Below are 18,522 nucleotides of genomic sequence, written 5' to 3' on the forward strand. Positions count from 1 at the left end.
AAAAACAATATGCTAGGTCATCTCTTGACTCAAACAAGAAACACTACATGTGCAGGCTTGTACTTTATAGTATTTTTCCCTTTGTGCTAGGACCACAGTTTTTCTCATACAAAGCTATCTGTGTAAGTTTGTACAACTTCACTTTCAATGGGCAAACAAGAGAGTAATACTGAGAAATACAAAAAACAAAAACTTTTTTTGGCACTGATGAACTCTGTGCTAATGAGAGTGCTGCTATTATTGTAACGTCCTGTTTGAGCAAGTGAGCACAAATGGTGCGACTTCATTTTTTTTGTCACAAAAAGAGGAAGCTTACAGTTATTCAGTGACAACACCAGTGACATCATCGGGTGCCAGCATGTCTGTCGGCACATCTGAGTATGTGCGACTACTTAGAAACCAATGCATAGACACATGCACGCACACACACACGCACGCGCTTCAGACCAGTCAGACAGCGCTGTCTTCCACCTGTCTCCAGCGTTGCCCGTCCCGGTCATTAAAAGGGTCCCAGAGCCCCACTCTAAGTGCACATGTCAACTGCAAAATTACAGGGCACGCACAAACACATATTTGTTGTGTATTTTGAAAGGGTAATATCTGTCTGCACGCAAGCAATACGTTCATTTTCCTCCTGATAGCTCCTCCTCTTCTCTTTGTGACAAACCCAGAAAACAAAGCAGGTAAGGTTCAAAGACAAAACAAAGGAAAGGAGATAAAGACAGGAGACAGGTCGAGCTGATGGACCTATGACATAGGGAAACTTATCATTTCCCTAATGATTCTCCGGTTACTGTGGACTTCACCACAGTGATTACAAACCACTTCTTTAACTGAGGTCGAAGTATCATGATATCTCAGTTTTGTTCTACCACTTAGCTCCCCTTTTTCTAACTAATAAAGACCACAAAGCCACTGCAGATGCGTGTGATGAAAGCATCGCTGTTTGAAAACATGAGTGCCAGACATTGGCAAGACCTTATTCAGTGTAGCGGGAAGAAGTGCACAGACAAGTTTGACCGGGAGGAAAGACGGAGCATAAAGGAAAACAAATTGCTTCAACTGAAAGATGAAGATCTATTTTCAGACAGTGACATCATCGTTTCTTTTCGCTGCCATTACTTCTGGGTGCGTGAATACGACAAGGAGCACAAACAAGCAATCAAAAACCCTTGGCACCTGAAAGTTGTGTTGTTTTAAACCTGCCCTTTTATTCTCAGCTCTTTCACCACGTTGCCTTTGGGTAACCTGAGTGCTCTCTTTCCCTTTTCAACATGATCGGTACAAACAATGGCAAACGTCTTTTCTCCTCGGGGTGATTGACTTGGTCTTATTGCGGTTCTTATTTTATGTTTTTCTGCTGAATGAAATCTCGGCTGTATGTCTGAATAGATGCTGACAGGACCTTATTAGCTGCGTTATCCCGAAATACACAGACGTGAGATCACTAGTGGACAACATTGGGCTTGTTGTCACAGCTCAAACCCAATTTTATAATGGCTGTTTTGTCACTTGTCAACATACGGCATGAGTCACGGCATCTTGCCTTAGCCCGAGAGTCAATGAAAATGGCACAGTAGCACGTCTGAACACCATGACAAAGGCATTTAGCATTTCCTATAATTTTTGCACTGGTCGCATCCTTTTTCCACGTGTGCTGTAATTTCCCTCGGCTGGATACTCAATAACATCCTGTTGTCTGAGGATATCTGAGGGGACAGATTTTACTGACCCCACCACCACCGCATCGTCACACACTGTTATCCCAGCCCTGGCTAATGACAGCCAGCCAGGAAGCTGTCCCCTGTGATCTCTGTGATTAAAAGCATCCTTATTATTGCCTGTGTATTGTTTTGTTGTGTGTGGATCCCTTTGGACTACTGTTATTAAATCGAATTACTGGGACTCGACTGTGACACCAAGAATCTTCGGGAAACACTTCATAAAAGGAAAATGCACAGTGACAGCATCTGAGATGAAAAATAAAAAAATGTCACAACTAACTGCACTGACAGATTACATGAAAACTAGTCAGCCTGTCCCATGATAAAAGATTTATAGCATACATAATATTTTGCACAATGTTGATCTTAATTTTACTCTTTAACTTAAACCTATTTCTACTTTTTTAGTCACTTTTGCATATATACACTTTGTACACTGTCTCACAGCATAAGGCCCTCACTTTGCGCTTTGTTGCATTTTTACTTACTTATTTTAACTATGCTGTTTATTTATTGTAGACTGTACTATTTTTATTCATTATCCTGCTGCTGTAGCATGATAATTTCCCTTATGGCATCAATACAGTATCAATCTATCTGTAGATGCTGAAGAAAAGCTTAAAGACAGAGCTGAAGAAGAGATCTACTTACTTACATAGCTCTTATAATGACTAAGCGATGTACAGATTTCACAATCCGTACAAAACTTAGATCTGTTTAGCACAGTTCATCTTGGTACATTAAACTGGTTTTTCCAGTCAGGTGCTGATATCAGTGTCATCTCTTCTCCTTAGATGGGCATCATCGGCAGCTTTCTTTATGCTTTACTGATTTGTTCGTTTTCTTTTTGGTTCGCATTTTAGTCAAACCAAAACCAAAAAGAGCTTCACACATGCAATGAAATGCAGTGCATCACAGGTGCCAGCCTGAGTGGAGGTTTTTTGAATGAGATAAATTTGCGGTAACCTCTACACGGTGACACAACAGGTGGTCATCCTTCTTAAACCCCTGCGACAGAGACAGGTGCTTCCGACAATGAGGGCTAGAGTGGGGGTGGGTGGGTTGCGTGGATCTCCGGACAGGCTTTGGACAATGGTGGAAATTGGGCATGGGGGGGTAATTCATGCATGGGCAGCTCCTGGCCCATCCCAGCTCTATGTCAAATATACAAGTGCATGAACCCAACTACTCTATGAGCATAAAATAGTCCGCATTGCAAGGTAAACACAAACATGCTCATTCAAACTGTTGAGTGTTTTTTTTTTCTCCTCAGTTTGTCAGGGAAACAGAGGCGTCAGAGAACAATGGCCTGACAATCGGCAAACAGGAAGAGATCCCCTGCGCACAGAAGGGTATTCCTGAGTCCATCTTAAAAAGGGAAGAGGGCTGGAGGTGAGAGGGGCTGTGGGGGTGGGTGAGCGCAGCGACAGCACTTTGACCTCAAAACACCACCACAAACATTTCCGACCTAAAAAAAAATCCATCTAAAGAGATCATATCTATCCGCCCAGGAACAATGCAACAACCCGAACACAGCAATGACACAACCTGAAATATATCCCGCTCGAAAACTACATTTTCTCAACAGAGGAAAAGACAACACAGGTGAAACACTTCTTGCTTTTCCATCACCTGCACTTAGCTTCTCTCATTCTTTACTTTCATTGTAAATTCACCCATGAAAAGATCTCACTGATTAAGAATCTTTTACAGTCTGAACTTTTCAAAGCATTCCACCCGGTTTGACCATGTGACAGCCGGCAAATGCTTCAAGCCAAGTCTAAAAGTAAAAACACTTTCCAATCGCCCTGCAGACATCTGCACGTCTGATCGCCAGCGGTATCCCAACAATGTGTTTCCTTTTTGATGCAAACGCAACTACATAATTAAAGCTGTCACAAGCCTCTTATCTGCATACCTCACGAATGACATGAAGTCAAAATGTTGCGTCACAGATAAATAAACTTATATAAAACAAGTCAGATCACTGCTGGAAATACATTTAATTCCATTTAAAAATACACATAATAAGCCAAATAAAACTAAAACCCATCAGTTCTCTAAGAAACACACTGTATCTTATAATTAATCACTTAGTTCCGCTCATTTCCTCAAGCTATGAGCTGCCTCGGTGAGCCTTATCCTGCGCTATCAGTCATTGTGTAAGAGTAGGTGCCAGAGATAATAATGGTCAAATCAGCGCTGATTGATTAAGCAAGAAGTGGAAGGAAGGGAGGGGACGATGATGAGCAGGAAGCAAAAAGAGTGAAGAGTTGACCGTCCTCTTGTGCTGTCAGATAGATAAGGCTAGTGATGGAGATTCCCAGTGGACTCAGATAACCTTTACCAATAATGTCACTATTTAACAAAGCTGCTCTGTTTAGAGTGGACTGCTAACCTATCAAAAACGAAAAGAAAAAATAAGATAAACACTGTTTGCAGGTCTATACATATTGTGTATTCATTTCTAAATTGAAATGACTTCTACTGGAATTCCAGCTTTATCAAACTGTATTAGTCTGTTTTTGCAAGTAGACTGAATAAAAACTACAAAGATCAATAGCAAACACAGAATTCGAAACTGTAGATGCTGATAAGCATCTGACATTGTTTTGAATTCCTTTTAAATTTACTGTAGCAGTTTTTTCAAGAAGTGTTTCAAAGCTTAGCTTAGACCTTGCCATTAAACACTTTATGCTTGCATGAATCCCTGGTTTAGATACAGTTAGGTACAGACTATTTAAACTATTGCATTTTATTTCTTTGTCAGTTATGTTGCTTCTTTAAAGAAGTGTGTAGGCCTACAGGGGAAAGTACTGTGCCACGTAATCTCCATTTTATTTGTTTTATTGCACGTAATAGACTACATAAATTATTTCACATTAAAACCTTTTAATTGAGGTTATTAAATTTATCTTAAGTGGTTGGTTAAATCAGGTTCCAAGAATCGTCTTCTCGCTATTGGCCAACAGAGGGCGCTGTAAAACATTGGTTGACAGTCAGTGAATTCTCATGAAAGCGCTTGTTGGCTGTGTACAAGCAGCGGTATCTTTTCCACACAAAAGCTTCTGCGGTTTAAGTTTATGTTTTACAGGGCCGCGAGAGTCATTTCAAAAGCACCTTTCCAATCTCTGCGGCAGCTTTTTTGGTTACGAAATTCCCGAAAACTGACGTCCAAAATGTCCTTTCAGTATCCCCAGGCTTACCGCGACGAGTCAGTTGTAAGTAAATGTGGGTTGCTAACTAGCCTAGCGTGCTAATAAGCCGGGATGCTTAATCATCACGCGCTTTCATTCATTGAAAAGAGCGTTCGCTTTGTTAGCATGCTAGTTAGCTTAGCCATCACTGGTAAACCGAGATTGGCTATGTTGACAAAAATGCATGCATTTCAGAGATAGCCATAACTTAACTACAAGTCCAATTTTAGCCTTTCAAGATGCTACGTGATTAACTTTACTAAACACTCTGGGTTTATAACCCCGATTGCTCAACTCTGTTTTGCTTAGCTACTTCACCTTTTAATCATTCCTCTGTGGCTGGTCTCAGGTGGATGACTATCATGGCTGCAAAGTGCCTGACCCTTACAGCTGGCTGGAGGACCCTGACAGTGAAAAGACACAGGTAAACTCCCCGTTACCACTCAAATCACCAGCGAATTTTGTATTTTTTTACTGCCATATTTAGTTGTTGTGTCGCGTTTTATAATTAAGAAATGTGGGCATGTGATTTGATAGTTAAGTGTTGGTATTAAAAGTCACAGGCGCATTTAAAGCGTAGCATCTTTTGATTTCTTTCTTTCTTTTTTTTGCATATTTGTCATACTTACGTGTTTCAGATGAAGCACCTTTTAATATTAGTATAACCCCAGTACATATAAAATGCTTAGCCTATCAGAGGCATTATAGAACAACAATATTGGATTTTCATTTATATATTTCAGTTCTTCCATATTCATTATGGATTTCTGTGGAGAGACACTTGCTTAAAAAGCATAAACTAAGATTAAAAATTGTGTACAATCATGTACGTGTACGTTTTGAGGACACGTTAGCATGCACTGTAATCTGTGCATATCAGAAAATTGGTGCACCGGCGTTAAAGGTTTTGTGAGTGAGAGGGATGTTATTCAGTTATGTCCAACTCGTGAAGCTGAACTTAATAAATTGTGCATAAATAATCACTATTTATTCAGGTTTGGATGTACGTGTTTGTAAAATAGTTTTATGTGTGGTCAAATCGATTTGTATGTGGATTGGAACACGCATCTGTGAGTCCTCAAATGTTACACACAAATTACTGTACACATTTGTAAATCATATTTTTCTCCGTAGGAGTTAGGATGCCGATCGCCTGATCCCTGCTTACCTGTGGCAGTTGTGGAATTGGGGTTAGGGTCAGTTTCGGGGGGGTTTTCGGGTCAGGCGGATATGGCAACTTGGCCTTGCAAGACTACTTTCTAATCCCTTACTCATTACTCATAGTTGTTTTGTTCTATTTTCATGCACAAAGAATCAGTAGTTGTTGGGTCTGTATGTTGTTAGTGTCTCTTGGTATATTTTAAACTTAACCTAAATTAACAGACTCCTTCAGTTCAATAGATCATGAGACATGAGAAATGAAAAATATGCAAATGTTTAACAAAATTATCTTCTCTAATTAGTATGATCTACAAAACCTAGCTTGTTTGGAGGTTTGGATAGCTTTTTTCCCTTGGAAAAAATAAGATCTTTATTTAAAAACTGTATTTTGTATTTATTCAGGTTATCGTTGATATTAAAGTTTGATCTAAAACAATTTAATCATGACAAATATGCCAAAAAAAGAACTCAGGAAGAGGTGGATACTTTTTCCACAGCAAAGATATCTGCTAAATAATTATTTGCTCTTTTGGGCAGTCTGTTGAAATGATAATGGTAAAATGTAAAGCATGGTTGTATTATGCTTTCTTCCATTAGGCCTTTGTCAGTGCCCAGAACAAGCTCACTTTGCCATTTTTAGAGCACTGTGAGGTGCGAGAGCTGTTCAAAGAGCGTATGACTGAGCTGTATGACTATCCCAAGTATAGCTGTCCCTTCAAGAGAGGAAGCAGGTAAAGCTTGCTGCAAGTGATTCCATAATAATATTTTTGATGTTGGATTTCAGCTTTAGTGTTAGATGACAGAGTGATTATGTGACATTCCAGTAGCTTTCCTCTTTGTTTTTTAGGTACTTTCACTTTTACAACACGGGCCTCCAGAACCAGAGTGTGATGTATGTGCAAGAGAACCTAGATGCCGAGCCCACAGTCTTCTTAGATCCAAACACATTTTCTGAGGATGGGACAGTTGCTCTGCGAGGTATCAGCCGTGGCTATTATAAAAGCAAAGTACCCATTTTACTGATATGAAAAAATATGTTGCCTGCATTTCTGGATCGTGTGCTCTTTTTAATTTTAGTAATTTTAGTAATACATTTAGTTCAAAATTGCCTTTCAAGTAATAGTTGCTTCATGTGGTAGTTTTTACTCAGTTTTGAATAAAAATCTCTACAAATGTAGTGTCCTCTCTGATGTCTAAATTTTGTTAAGTTTCCTAAATAACATTCTATTTATGTTTCTCTGATTTCTTCAAGGCTATGCATTCTCCGAGGATGGAGAGTACTTGGCATATGGCACTAGTGCCAGTGGGTCTGACTGGGTGGAGATCCGCTTTCTGCGCGTTGAGGGCGCCGTGCCTTTAGAGGACCGCCTGGAGCGAGTCAAGTTTAGTTGCATGTCCTGGACCCACGATGGGAAGGGGCTTTTTTACAACTCGTATCCTGACCAGGAGGGCAAAAGTGATGGTAAGACTGTGTTGGACAGGATTCAAACATTCTCAAATACTAAACCTTCATTTAGCTGCAGTAGATTACCCTCAAAATATGAAATACTTATAAGATAATTGACATTCTTGGAACTCAGTCTGCCTACCTAGCCTCATGGGACAGGGCTCTCTGCCAGGACAGAAGAAAATGGATTAATGGATATCTGCTTAAGGACTCACTTTTCTGTGCACTGGCCAGTTCCCATTTAAAAAAGCTAATGAAAAGCTAAATTGTCATTAGATAATTGCTAGCGGTTTCAAATGTGTATATATCTCCAAATGCAGTCTACATAGACTGTTAAACTGCATGCAGCAGCAATGTCTGCTCAAACGTGAGTGGAAAATAAAACTTGATCAAAGACAGCATTAATGTATTATTATAATTTAAAAAAAAAAACAACAACCTTGAATTAAGAATAAAAAAACATATGTTAGCTGTTGAGGAATTACAGACATTTTCATACACAGACCTCCGTTTTCATAGACTGAAATTGGTAACTGACTGACAAGCATTTCAATGGCCAGGTGAGGCCTGTTCCATTGTTATTTCATGACAAATGAGTCAAAGTGCTGATTTTTTTTGTAACATTTGTAACAGCTTTTCACTGTCATCATTAGACTAAAAAACTAAAAACCAAAAATAAAGAGATCCGGGAGCTTTAGACAACAAAGTTGGATGATGACAAAATTATTTTCATGGTTTAGAAAAGTTTGTTTACACTAACACGACAAGAACACGACAAATTGTCAAGGTACAGCAGGAAATGCAGCAGTTTGCACTTTGCTATAAAGTGAAAACTGGTCATTACAGTCAAGAACAGGAAGACCAGATTAGATGTTACCAGAAATCATCTAAAAGAATCTGCATTGTTCTGGGAAGGAAATAAAAAAACAAACAAATTTGAACTTTTTACCAGATGATGACAAGAGAAAAGTATGGAGAAGCGTGCCACGTTACCAGTCAGACATGACTTATAATGTCAGTGGAAATGGATCACTGGTCTTTATTAATGATGTAAGTGTTGAAAGAAATAGCAGTATGAGTTGTGAAGTGTACAGGTTTATACTCGCTCAGTTTCAGCCAAATGCTACAAAACTCATAGGACAGTGCTTAAACAGTGCAAATGAATATTATCCCAAAGCATACTGCAAAAGCAACCAAAGAGTTACTCAAGGCAAAGAAATTGGATGTTCTTCAGTGGTCAAGTCAGTAAGCTGTTGTCATTCCAATAGAGCAAAGTGCACAAATGCAGAAAGACTCACAAACAAGCACCAAATGAAGGCCTGGCAGAGCATCTCCAGGGAGGTGAACCACAGCATTTGGTGATGTTTGCCGGTTTTAGACAGTCAAAGATTGTAAATGGTTTTCATCCATGTAAAGTTACGTTTGTATGTCCAATTACTTTTGAGCCACTGTAAATGGACAATGTATTTAATGTCATAAGGCGAAATGTTTGTCATTTGTCAATATTTGTTATTTTCTGTTTATTGTTTTGAAACCTTTTGTTATCTAGTATTATAAATTTTGCACCCACTCGTAACACTCTTCGTCTTTTTGTATTCGATTTTGTTTTTTGCTTTCAGGCACTGAGACCTCCACTAACCTGCATCAGAAGTTATACTATCATGTTCTGGGGACTCCACAGTCTGAGGACGTCCTATGTGCAGAGTTTCCTGATCACCCCAAATGGATGAGTGGAGCAGAAGTATGTGTGAAGTTGTTTTTTTTCCCCCTCTACTGTCATGTCATCAAACTTGGACAGAATGCATGTTTTAGTTGGCATTCAGGTGCAGTTTAATGATTGCAGATGTACTGTAGGTATCAGAAGATGGGCACTACGTGCTGCTGTCTATCAGAGAAGGTTGTGATCCTGTCAACAGACTGTGGTATTGTGACCTCAAGACCACTCCTCAGGGTATTACAGGTATTCTGTACTTGTTTCTCTTCATTTCTCAAAGTATTTTGGTACTTTAAGACAAATATTGTTCTTCTTGTAGTCTTACTCGCTTAACAGTTTGATTTTAGAACTGAAATCCTTGTTTGCTCAGGACTTTTGCCATGGGTAAAATTAATCGACAACTTTGACGCCGAGTACGAATACGTGACGAACGAGGGCACATTGTTCACCTTCAAGACCAACTTAGACGCCCCTCGTTACAGACTAATCAACATCGACTTTGCCTCTCCGGAGCAGAGCAGCTGGAAGGAGCTCCTGCCTCAACATGAGAAGGATGTCATTGGTGAGGTTCTGCAACACGTGCATGACCTTTTCCCTATAAAATATGAAGCGTTAGCAGTTTAGCCCTGTCATTAAAGGTACATTTCAATGTCATTCATTCTTTTGCCATGTCTTCCTTGCAGTGTTTGCCACCTGTACATACTCCAGCTATTTGTTCGTGTGCTTCCTCCATGATGTGAAGAATGTGTTGAAAATGTATCGTCTGAGCTCAGGAGAGGAGCTGAGGACCTTCCCTCTTGATGTTGGATCCATAGTAGGGTTCACAGGACGAAAGCGAGACTCTGAAATCTTCTATTATTTCACTTCTTTCCTATCTCCAGGTACTATAATGCAAAAGTTATTATTTTTAATCAAAAAAAGCTACTTTGTTTATCAGATGCCTTTGTCTCGCAATTTCTACCTGTGCAAATATTGTTGTTTAAGTGAAATAAGTCAACCTTTATGTTAAGTTTGTATAAATAAGAAACAACAAGTAATGCAATTTTGTTCTCATTTCTAAGTTCCACGTATTATTTCATTAAGTAAATTTGTACTGTCTTTAAGAATTCACTGATTGTGAAGTGATTTCAAAATAGTAAAGAAAATGAAACTTTTACTTTCTTTTCATCTAGCCATCATTTACCACTGTGACCTAACCAAGGAGCCCCTGCAGCCCCATATCTTCAGAGAGGTCACTGTCAAAGGCTTCAACCCCTCCGACTACCAGACCACACAGGTAACTAGAGCCTAGACTGGGATTACCAGTGTTTAAATAGGTGTGTTTCATTTCTCTTTAAAAATAGGCTGCGGTAAACACATTTATTAAAAGATATCTCAACAGTTAATTATGCATAAATGCCCAACTTTAACCTAGTTTTTAAAGTACTGACCCAGCATTTATCCAAAATGACAGACATAAAACGGTGGTGTACAGGCCAGTTTGAACCCTGACAAACAAAATGAAGGGTTTTATCAATTGTCTGGCTCGAAAACGGCAAACTGAGGGCAAACTATCGGCTTAGGGTTGTTGTAGAAAAGGTGGGCTAAATCAGGTATTGGTAGCATTTATTAACGTAAGCAGCACTCAAACTGAGCTTTCAAAGTAGTTTTTTTTTTTTTTAACTAGAACTGTACCCTAATAGTCAAATCATCAGATATTTGTTTCTTAGTTTAATTTTGTGATTTTTAGATGTTGTATGTTTCTAAACATGAGGCTATAAACCAAGTCAGTATGGGTGTGTTCACAGTAGTAACTGTCACATGTCAGTTCACCTTGTTGTGGCAAATAAGCAACTTTTTCTGACTGAAGTATAACGGGAAGGATTGCTCGGCCGTCATAGGAGACATGAGCCCTTTCTCTTTAAATGTAGCCAAAGTAACAGCCATTAATTCTGATTTATTAAAAAAAAAAAAGATTGATTGCCAGATGGAGTTGGAAGCTGGTCACCTGTGGAGAGAAATGACAGAGAAAGAAATTTTGCAATTAGTCATAAGATTTGAAGCTTTTATGTTATGATAGATGTTGTCAGTGTCCCTGGGAAATGATTATGGGCCAGGAATGGATGACCTGACATAGCTGATTTTATATTTAAGTGGTTCAGATTCCTGAGAAACTTGCAGTAAATTGTCCTTTAGATAGTCTAGCCTTGGCCAGACCATGTTTCAAATTCTTTTTACTTCCTCTGTACATATAGTGTCCCAGAGTTAGATATATTTATATACTTCTGCTGAAAACAGCGGCCTCGAAAATAGCTCTGTAAGTGTAAAATGTTCACGCTGCAGACAGGATTTTAAAAGAGCTCCTGTCTTCTCTTGTCTTCTGACTCAGAAACAAGGATAGACTGGTGATGTAAGCTTTACTGTTCTTTACCTTTTCGTAATTCACTTCCCATCTCCTTTTGTTTCCCTGACAATCTTTTTTTTTTTTTTTCTCTCTTGTTGTCTCAGATCTTTTTTCCCTCAAAGGATGGCACTCAGATACCCATGTTCATTGTTCACAAGAAGGGCATCAAAATGGACGGCTCCCATCCAGGTTTTTTATATGGCTACGGGGGCTTTAACATCTCCATCACGCCAAGCTACAGCGTGTCCAGACTCATCTTTGTCAGACATCTGGGAGGAGTTTTAGCTGTCGCCAACATCAGAGGAGGAGGAGAATATGGGGAGACCTGGCACAAAGGTGAGGAGCCTTTGACACATAATTATAAACATGACTACAGAGCTCAATCGCAAGGGCATGTCCAGTTTGCCCTGTTAGAAAACGCCTGTGTTTGTGTGTGTTTGTAGCACATACAGTAGATTGTGTCTTGTCTTTCAATAATGACATCTTTAGTTAAAAGTTTGAAATGAATATATTTGCATATTGATAGATTCTGGAGTTTTCTGTGGCTGAGGAGGCATAAATGTTGTTTTTAAGAATTTCTAACCTGACAAGCATAAAAAAAACATATCAGACACACATTATTATTCAAAGCAGAATAATTTTAGATCTTTTCAAACGTGCCTGGAGGGAATCTTTTAAATATTACCAGCGCAAAGTCCTCATTTACATACTTTGTATTCTTTTTTTCCAGCTGGCATGCTGGCAAATAAACAGAACTGCTTCACAGACTTCCAGTGTGCAGCTGAATATCTAATCAAGGAGGGATACACTTCTCCCTCCAAACTGACTATAAATGGAGGCTCCAATGGTGGCCTGCTTGTAGGTATGTATGCTTCCACTAAAGAACAAGATACACTAAAACAATATAATCGCAGCAAATGGATATAGATGATGATGTTTCTGAATCCTTGGTGTCCTGTCTCAGCGGCCTGTGTAAACGAGCGGCCTGAGCTGTTTGGATGTGCAGTAGCTCAGGTGGGCGTCATGGACATGCTGAAGTTCCACAAGTTCACAATCGGGCACGCCTGGACCACAGACTTTGGCTGTTCAGAAGACAAAGAGCAGTTTGAATGGCTGATCAAGTAGGTGCTCTCTGACCACAGTGTAGATTTTAATGTGAATTATATACTGTAGGCTGCATTTACATCATCTGCCTTTCTTTATACATTTTAATCTAAGCTTCACTGATTACATTGGCTACATGGACATAAAAAAATGTGTTCCCAGTCCCAAGTAGCTATTAGCTGAAAACCTGGCATATTTCAGCATGGTGTGCAGCATGTCCTTTAAAGAATTGAAACTGGACAAGTGGAGGACAAAAGAAAAAGTTCCAGGCCTAAAACCCTGTCTGCAGCAGATAAAGTGTCTGAAGGTCATTTCCTTAAGGAATGGGGATTTAAGAAGTCCAGTTGTCAAGAAGCCATTGCTAAGGAAGAGAAACAGGGAGGAGGCTGAGTTATGCCAAATTACACAAAGACTGGATTGAAGATCAGTGGTAACAGGTCTTTATGGTGTGATGAATATATACAGAGGCTGAGATGTAGTGGTTTTGGGCTACATCTCAGCCAGTGGTGTTGGTGATCTTGTCAAATTTTAAGGAATTATGAATTTGGAAAACACTGTCAGATTTTAATCCACCAGGCAATACAGTTTGGAAAGCATCTGGTTGACAGCAGCTTCATTTTTTTTTAGCATTACAGTGATCCTCAACACACAGTTAATGCAGTAAAAGCATACACAAATAGAAAAATAAAAATACACCATGAAACACTGTCAGTCATGGATGGGTCTCCCCAGAACCCAGACTTTAGCATTACTGAAGCAGTGTGCGATCATCTTGACAGAGAACAGATCAAAGGGTACCCAACATCCAAAGAAGATCTTTGGAGGATCCCGAGGACTACCTAAACATGACAAGAAATCTTTCCTAAGAGAGTTCAGGCTGTGTTGAGGAATAAGGGTGGTCATACCAAATATCGACTTTCATGCTTATTAGAATTCTACAGTCTCAGCTTTTAGCTTGTATACTGTATTCCCTTGTGTTTGTTTGCCCATTTTAATAAATAACTGAAAATCTGTGCGGTAATTTTCTTTGCAAAATTTAAAGAAATAAGGATTGGCTCAAGACTCTGGCATAGTACTGTATTTTAATGAAATATCTAATTCCAGGAGTTATCCTTGTGTCTTGATTTGAGAACTGAAGCTCACAAAGAAATTCAGAACAAACAAAATTACCCGACTGTTTCGTTTGTGATGTAGGATAGCAGTGTGAATATTTTAAGGTTAAACAAAATACATTTTGTACTCCAACATTATCATTGCTCTGACATTTTTATAGAGGGATTCTGCTGTTTACTTAATATTTAAACGGTTGCAGTCCTAACAAAGATCCCACTGGTCCTCTCTTGCAGATACTCCCCACTTCATAACATCCGTGTACCAGAAGGCAATGGGGTCCAGTACCCCGCTGTGCTTTTGCTGACAGGCGACCACGATGACCGGGTAGTGCCTCTGCATTCCCTCAAGTACATCGCCACTCTGCAGCACATTGTAGGTCGCAGCCCCAAGCAGACAAATCCCCTTTTCATCCTTGTGGACACAAAGTCAGGCCACGGTGCTGGAAAGCCCACCAGCAAAGTCATTCAGGAGGTGGCTGACACTTACGCCTTCATCGCTCGCTGTCTCAACATCTCTTGGGTCAAATAACCTGCATCTACCTTTTAAAGTGTGTGGGGTTTCTCTTTTTTTCTTTTTTTAATCCTTTGGTCAAACCATATTTAGAATACCGTTAATACCAGAATACCGTTAATACCAGATGTTGACACATTGTTTATAGCACTGCTACCTTTTTTTTTTTTTTTTTTTTTGTGCTGATCTGTTTTTGTCCCTCCCCCTGTGTGAGCAGATTAGATCACAGAGTCATCAGGCTCTGCTCTGCACACAAATATAAGCCAACATGCATCTCTCACACCTAATGTGTTGTTTGTTTTGTGTAGTCACAGGGGGCTCTTTTCAAGGATGATGCAGTAATCAGCCAATCAGCCGTTAAAGTCATGAGGTGAAAATAGCAAAAAGTTCATTTCAAGATTGTTCCTGCTCCCTTTGGGTGCTGCAACGTGATGTGTGTGTGTAATTTATTTCTGGATTGTGCGCAGGAGTCTGTTTGATGTCAGATGAAATCAGTACATACAAATGTTAGTGACAGTATTACACGGATGATGGTACTGCTGGTGGATGAAATGAAAACAAATGCAAAAAAAAATCGGTTGTTTCCATGGGAAAGTGTGTGTGTGTGTGTGTGTGTGTGTGTGTGTGTGTGTGTGTGTGTGTGTGTGTGTGTGTGTGTGTAAGTAAATGTCAGTCCTTACATTAATTTCAGACTGATGATTTCTACCTCTTGACTTGTGCTGATTGTTTTCCTTTTCAAAGGGAACAAAACACAATGCCACAAATACAATAAATAACTTTTTCAACAGTGACTCATCGGGATCTTTTATTATTTGTGTATGTTAACAGCTATGCACCTTCATGTAGTAAATAAAATTACACTAGGGTAACAGCTCAGGATAAAAATATGAAATTTGATTGTCCAAATTGAGGAATAATTCTCCGATCCAAAGTGGCAAGTTTGAGTGAAACAAATGAAGGCAGTGAGTAAAAAAAATCTTTTATTTGAGATAATCTTGGACAAAGACAGAAATATTTTGCTTTCTATTAAAAAATATAATGAAATAATAAGCTGGGATATGAATCGGTCTGTTGTTCCCTTTCACAGACAAAGAGCAAGTCAGGGCGTCTAGATCTAATCTTGAGTTCATGTGTGGTCTTCCACCAGGGGGCAGTCACGCTGAAAGTGAACAACGGGTATAGCAGCAAGCACAAAATGAGGGTGGTCTCACAGAGGGAGCCATGAGGATTAATAAACGTACATGTTTCATGTTCAAAAACCTCTCCGATGTCGCACTTTTGGTTTTCATAAGCATAATCAGTCACACCTGAAACTTTTGTAATCATCTCAAACACTCCATTCTGTGACCGCGCCTTTAATGAACAATACATTACAAAATAGCAAGAAGTTGAGCTTCATGATGACTCTTTCATCATTTATGGGTTATATTTTTATTTTTTAAATGTTTAAATGCATATGAGTTAGTATGAAAACATGCACAAATTTCCAAATTTCTTTTATCTAAATTCAAACTGGTGTGCACCATTACATTACATTTTTCACAACATTCAAATAAACTGATATCAAATTAGAAAAACGTCTATTAGAAGTGAAGTTAAAAAAAATTAGACAAATTCAAATGCTTTGCAAAGATGTCAGTTTCAGATAAACATAAATTAGATAAACATAAATCTGAAGACAGAAAAAATGACAGTTTATATGTTTCATTTCTATTATTTAAAACACCCAATAAACATTAAAGATGGACGTGAAAAAACTCATGGTTTCAGATTCAGATCATTTTGAATGTAATTGAATGAAACGTGCTCAGTGTTCCAGCAAAACCAAATTACTCGTCATGTTATGAAACTAAAACAGTCGTGAAATCTGACGCCAAGAAGATTCAATTTTTCTTTTAAGTTTTGAGAATGTTTTCTGACACAACACTGACTCGCTTTACTTAAAACCAAATTATACTGCCTGTCTTAATACTTTAACATCTGTTCCAGCTCCCCAACAACTTTGGGTGACAAAGATCGGCTAGTGCCTCTGCATTTCTATTTAACCTATTTAACTTTAGGTTAAATAACTGGAAGAATGAACAGCTACATTGACTGAATAACAACCAGAGCCAGATATAGGCCCTGCGCAATAGAATCAAACGAGCTAGTTGACCAAACTTATCAAAAATATCAAAAATGTTAAAAATAAATAAATCCCAGTCGTTACAAATAACTTTGTCAGCACTCAATGCCTCATCTAAGGTTTGCCACCCCCCCTTTTAATCACCTCCCAGCCAATTTAGATTGAATGCGCACGCGTCCACATACACCCGCGTGGGAAATCAGAGGATACTGGACCACCAGATGGCGCATAAAACCCCGTGAAATCCTGCTGCCTGCCTACATGTAGACTGGTGTGTCAGTGAACTGATCCTAGTGGTAAACTTCACAAAAGAAAAAAACACCCTCACTGTTTCACTTGTCTGTGCTGAAGCTGGCGGGTCATCACACACAAAGAAAGTGGTTTATAGGATTAGCCCATGCATGACCTACATTATAATATTATGTTAAAACATCCTATTATAAGTTGGCTTTAGGTGGAAATAACCATCACATGTGGCAATAATCTTATCAACTTATGTCTAGTGAAAGCGGTGAAAAAGATCCTCATTTCTGATTGGCTGACACATTCGAAGACATTATAACGCGCCCGATGAACACACACCTGTGGTTATAAGCGTTAATGCTTATAACCACATGTAATAATTTAATAGTTGTGAATGTAGCTTTTTGTATCTATCTATCTATCTATCTATCTATCTATCTATCTATCTATCTATCTATCTATCTATCTATCTATCATTAGGTCTCTCTCTCAGTGTGAGGTACATTAATAACAGTGAAGTTGACTGCCTTTATCAAACCGATGGATGGCGCTATTTATTCAATCCCACCCCCCACTTCTCAGTTACCAGTCGCTGATCTGGAACCAGCCAAGCTGCGCTATTCAACAAGGATATGAAGCTGTAAGAGTCAACAGCAGACATCAGATCAGTGAGGAAAGTTTGGGGTTCCTGAAGGAGAGGATACATTATAGTAGGCTAATAAAAATTTTGGGGGTGTCTTCTGTATGATCGCTTCACGGGTGATTGGAGTGAATATTTATGGTAATCTTGTAAGGAAAATTAATTTGAGCTTACTGAGTGGTGGGTAGGTCTTTTAAACGGGCTGGGTGGGGGATGTTAAGTAGGATCTTCATCAACAAGAGAAAGAGAGGGAGAGAGGTGGGGATGGTTGGGAGCATGTTGGGGGGAGGTCATAGATGCCGCATGGTTAGAAGAGCAGTGATAAAGCTCAGAAGATCTCGCATACCAACGACGCATCTGCATCTTTTCTACTGGAAGACTTGTTTATGGGGAAACCCCACATTTGCAGCTAAAATGCTAGCACTAATTCAATTTTTAGACCTGGCTTGTGGAGGGTATATATGAGATTGAGCCGTCAGTGCCTTTGAGCTTGAGCAACCTTTTGTGAGAAGTTGGGAAATGAAGTGTGAGAGAGAGAGAGAAAAATCACCTTTGGAGCAGTTCAGAGGATGTTTTTTTCGGATCTGTGCCACAGCCTCAAAGGAATCCGTTGGTTCAGTTTAAAACAAATCAGTCTGTCTCTCACGCTGCTGCAGCTTATGTTACAGAGTCACTATAAAATATTCATCCATGGAAAATCTCTTTGATTCCAGACGGTCACTTGGCTTCATGCGCCATGCAGGTTAAAGTCAGTTGAAACATGTAACTCAAACTAGAGCGTCGGGAGACCTGATGTCCAGCAGGCTGATCTCTACTTCACCCTACATTTGCTCTATCAAAGGAACACCGGGAGAAACGCTTGGTCTGCCTGTGCCATCTCATTCATTCACGGCGAGAGAGGGAGAGAAAAAAGGGAGCATGTCCACTTCCTCCTCTACCTCTTTTACAGGTGAGTGCGCTGAATTTTACCAACATTTTCCCCTATTTCCTCCAGCTTAAATCCACCCTCCTCAAGAAAAGCCTTGATTGAGACTGGCTCACCTATGTGCTGACCCCCCCCCCCCCCCTACCATTCCCTGACCTGAAATGACCGACGTTACCCACCGTGAAGACTTGATGGATCGGTTCTTTAATCAAACGTAATCAAAACCGATTTGACGC

At 39.5% G+C, this 18,522-nt stretch overlaps 1 protein-coding gene across 1 annotated transcript; it reads left to right on the top strand.

The window, feature by feature from the left end:
- The first annotated feature begins 4,711 nt into the window (after nt 1-4,711).
- Nucleotides 4,712-15,144, top strand: LOC120725233 (prolyl endopeptidase). The gene is made up of 14 exons (XM_040017999.1): nt 4,712-4,945; nt 5,271-5,345; nt 6,680-6,813; nt 6,930-7,060; nt 7,335-7,544; nt 9,149-9,270; nt 9,384-9,489; nt 9,614-9,805; nt 9,927-10,124; nt 10,416-10,519; nt 11,731-11,962; nt 12,357-12,488; nt 12,591-12,747; nt 14,077-15,144. The coding sequence occupies exons 1-14, from the start codon at nt 4,808-4,810 to the stop codon at nt 14,369-14,371; spliced, it is 2,226 nt and encodes a 741-aa protein (XP_039873933.1). The 5' UTR covers nt 4,712-4,807; the 3' UTR covers nt 14,372-15,144.
- Nucleotides 15,145-18,522: the final 3,378 nt, after the last annotated feature.

The sequence above is a fragment of the Simochromis diagramma genome, unplaced genomic scaffold (assembly GCF_900408965.1).
Source record: "Simochromis diagramma unplaced genomic scaffold, fSimDia1.1 OVJJ01000802.1, whole genome shotgun sequence".
In the NCBI taxonomy this organism is placed as follows: Eukaryota; Metazoa; Chordata; class Actinopteri; order Cichliformes; family Cichlidae; genus Simochromis; species Simochromis diagramma.

What these genes read in the sequence shown, in the direction of transcription:
- LOC120725233 (XM_040017999.1), top strand. Translation starts at nt 4,808, where the DNA reads ATGTTTTACAGGGCCGCGAGAGTCATTTCAAAAGCACCTTTCCAATCT. An exon ending in TGGGACAGTTGCTCTGCGAG is followed by an intron (nt 7,061 to 7,334) that starts GTATCAGCCGTG and finishes GATTTCTTCAAG; the next exon opens with GCTATGCATTCTCCGAGGAT. An exon ending in ACATGAGAAGGATGTCATTG is followed by an intron (nt 9,806 to 9,926) that starts GTGAGGTTCTGC and finishes TCTTCCTTGCAG; the next exon opens with TGTTTGCCACCTGTACATAC.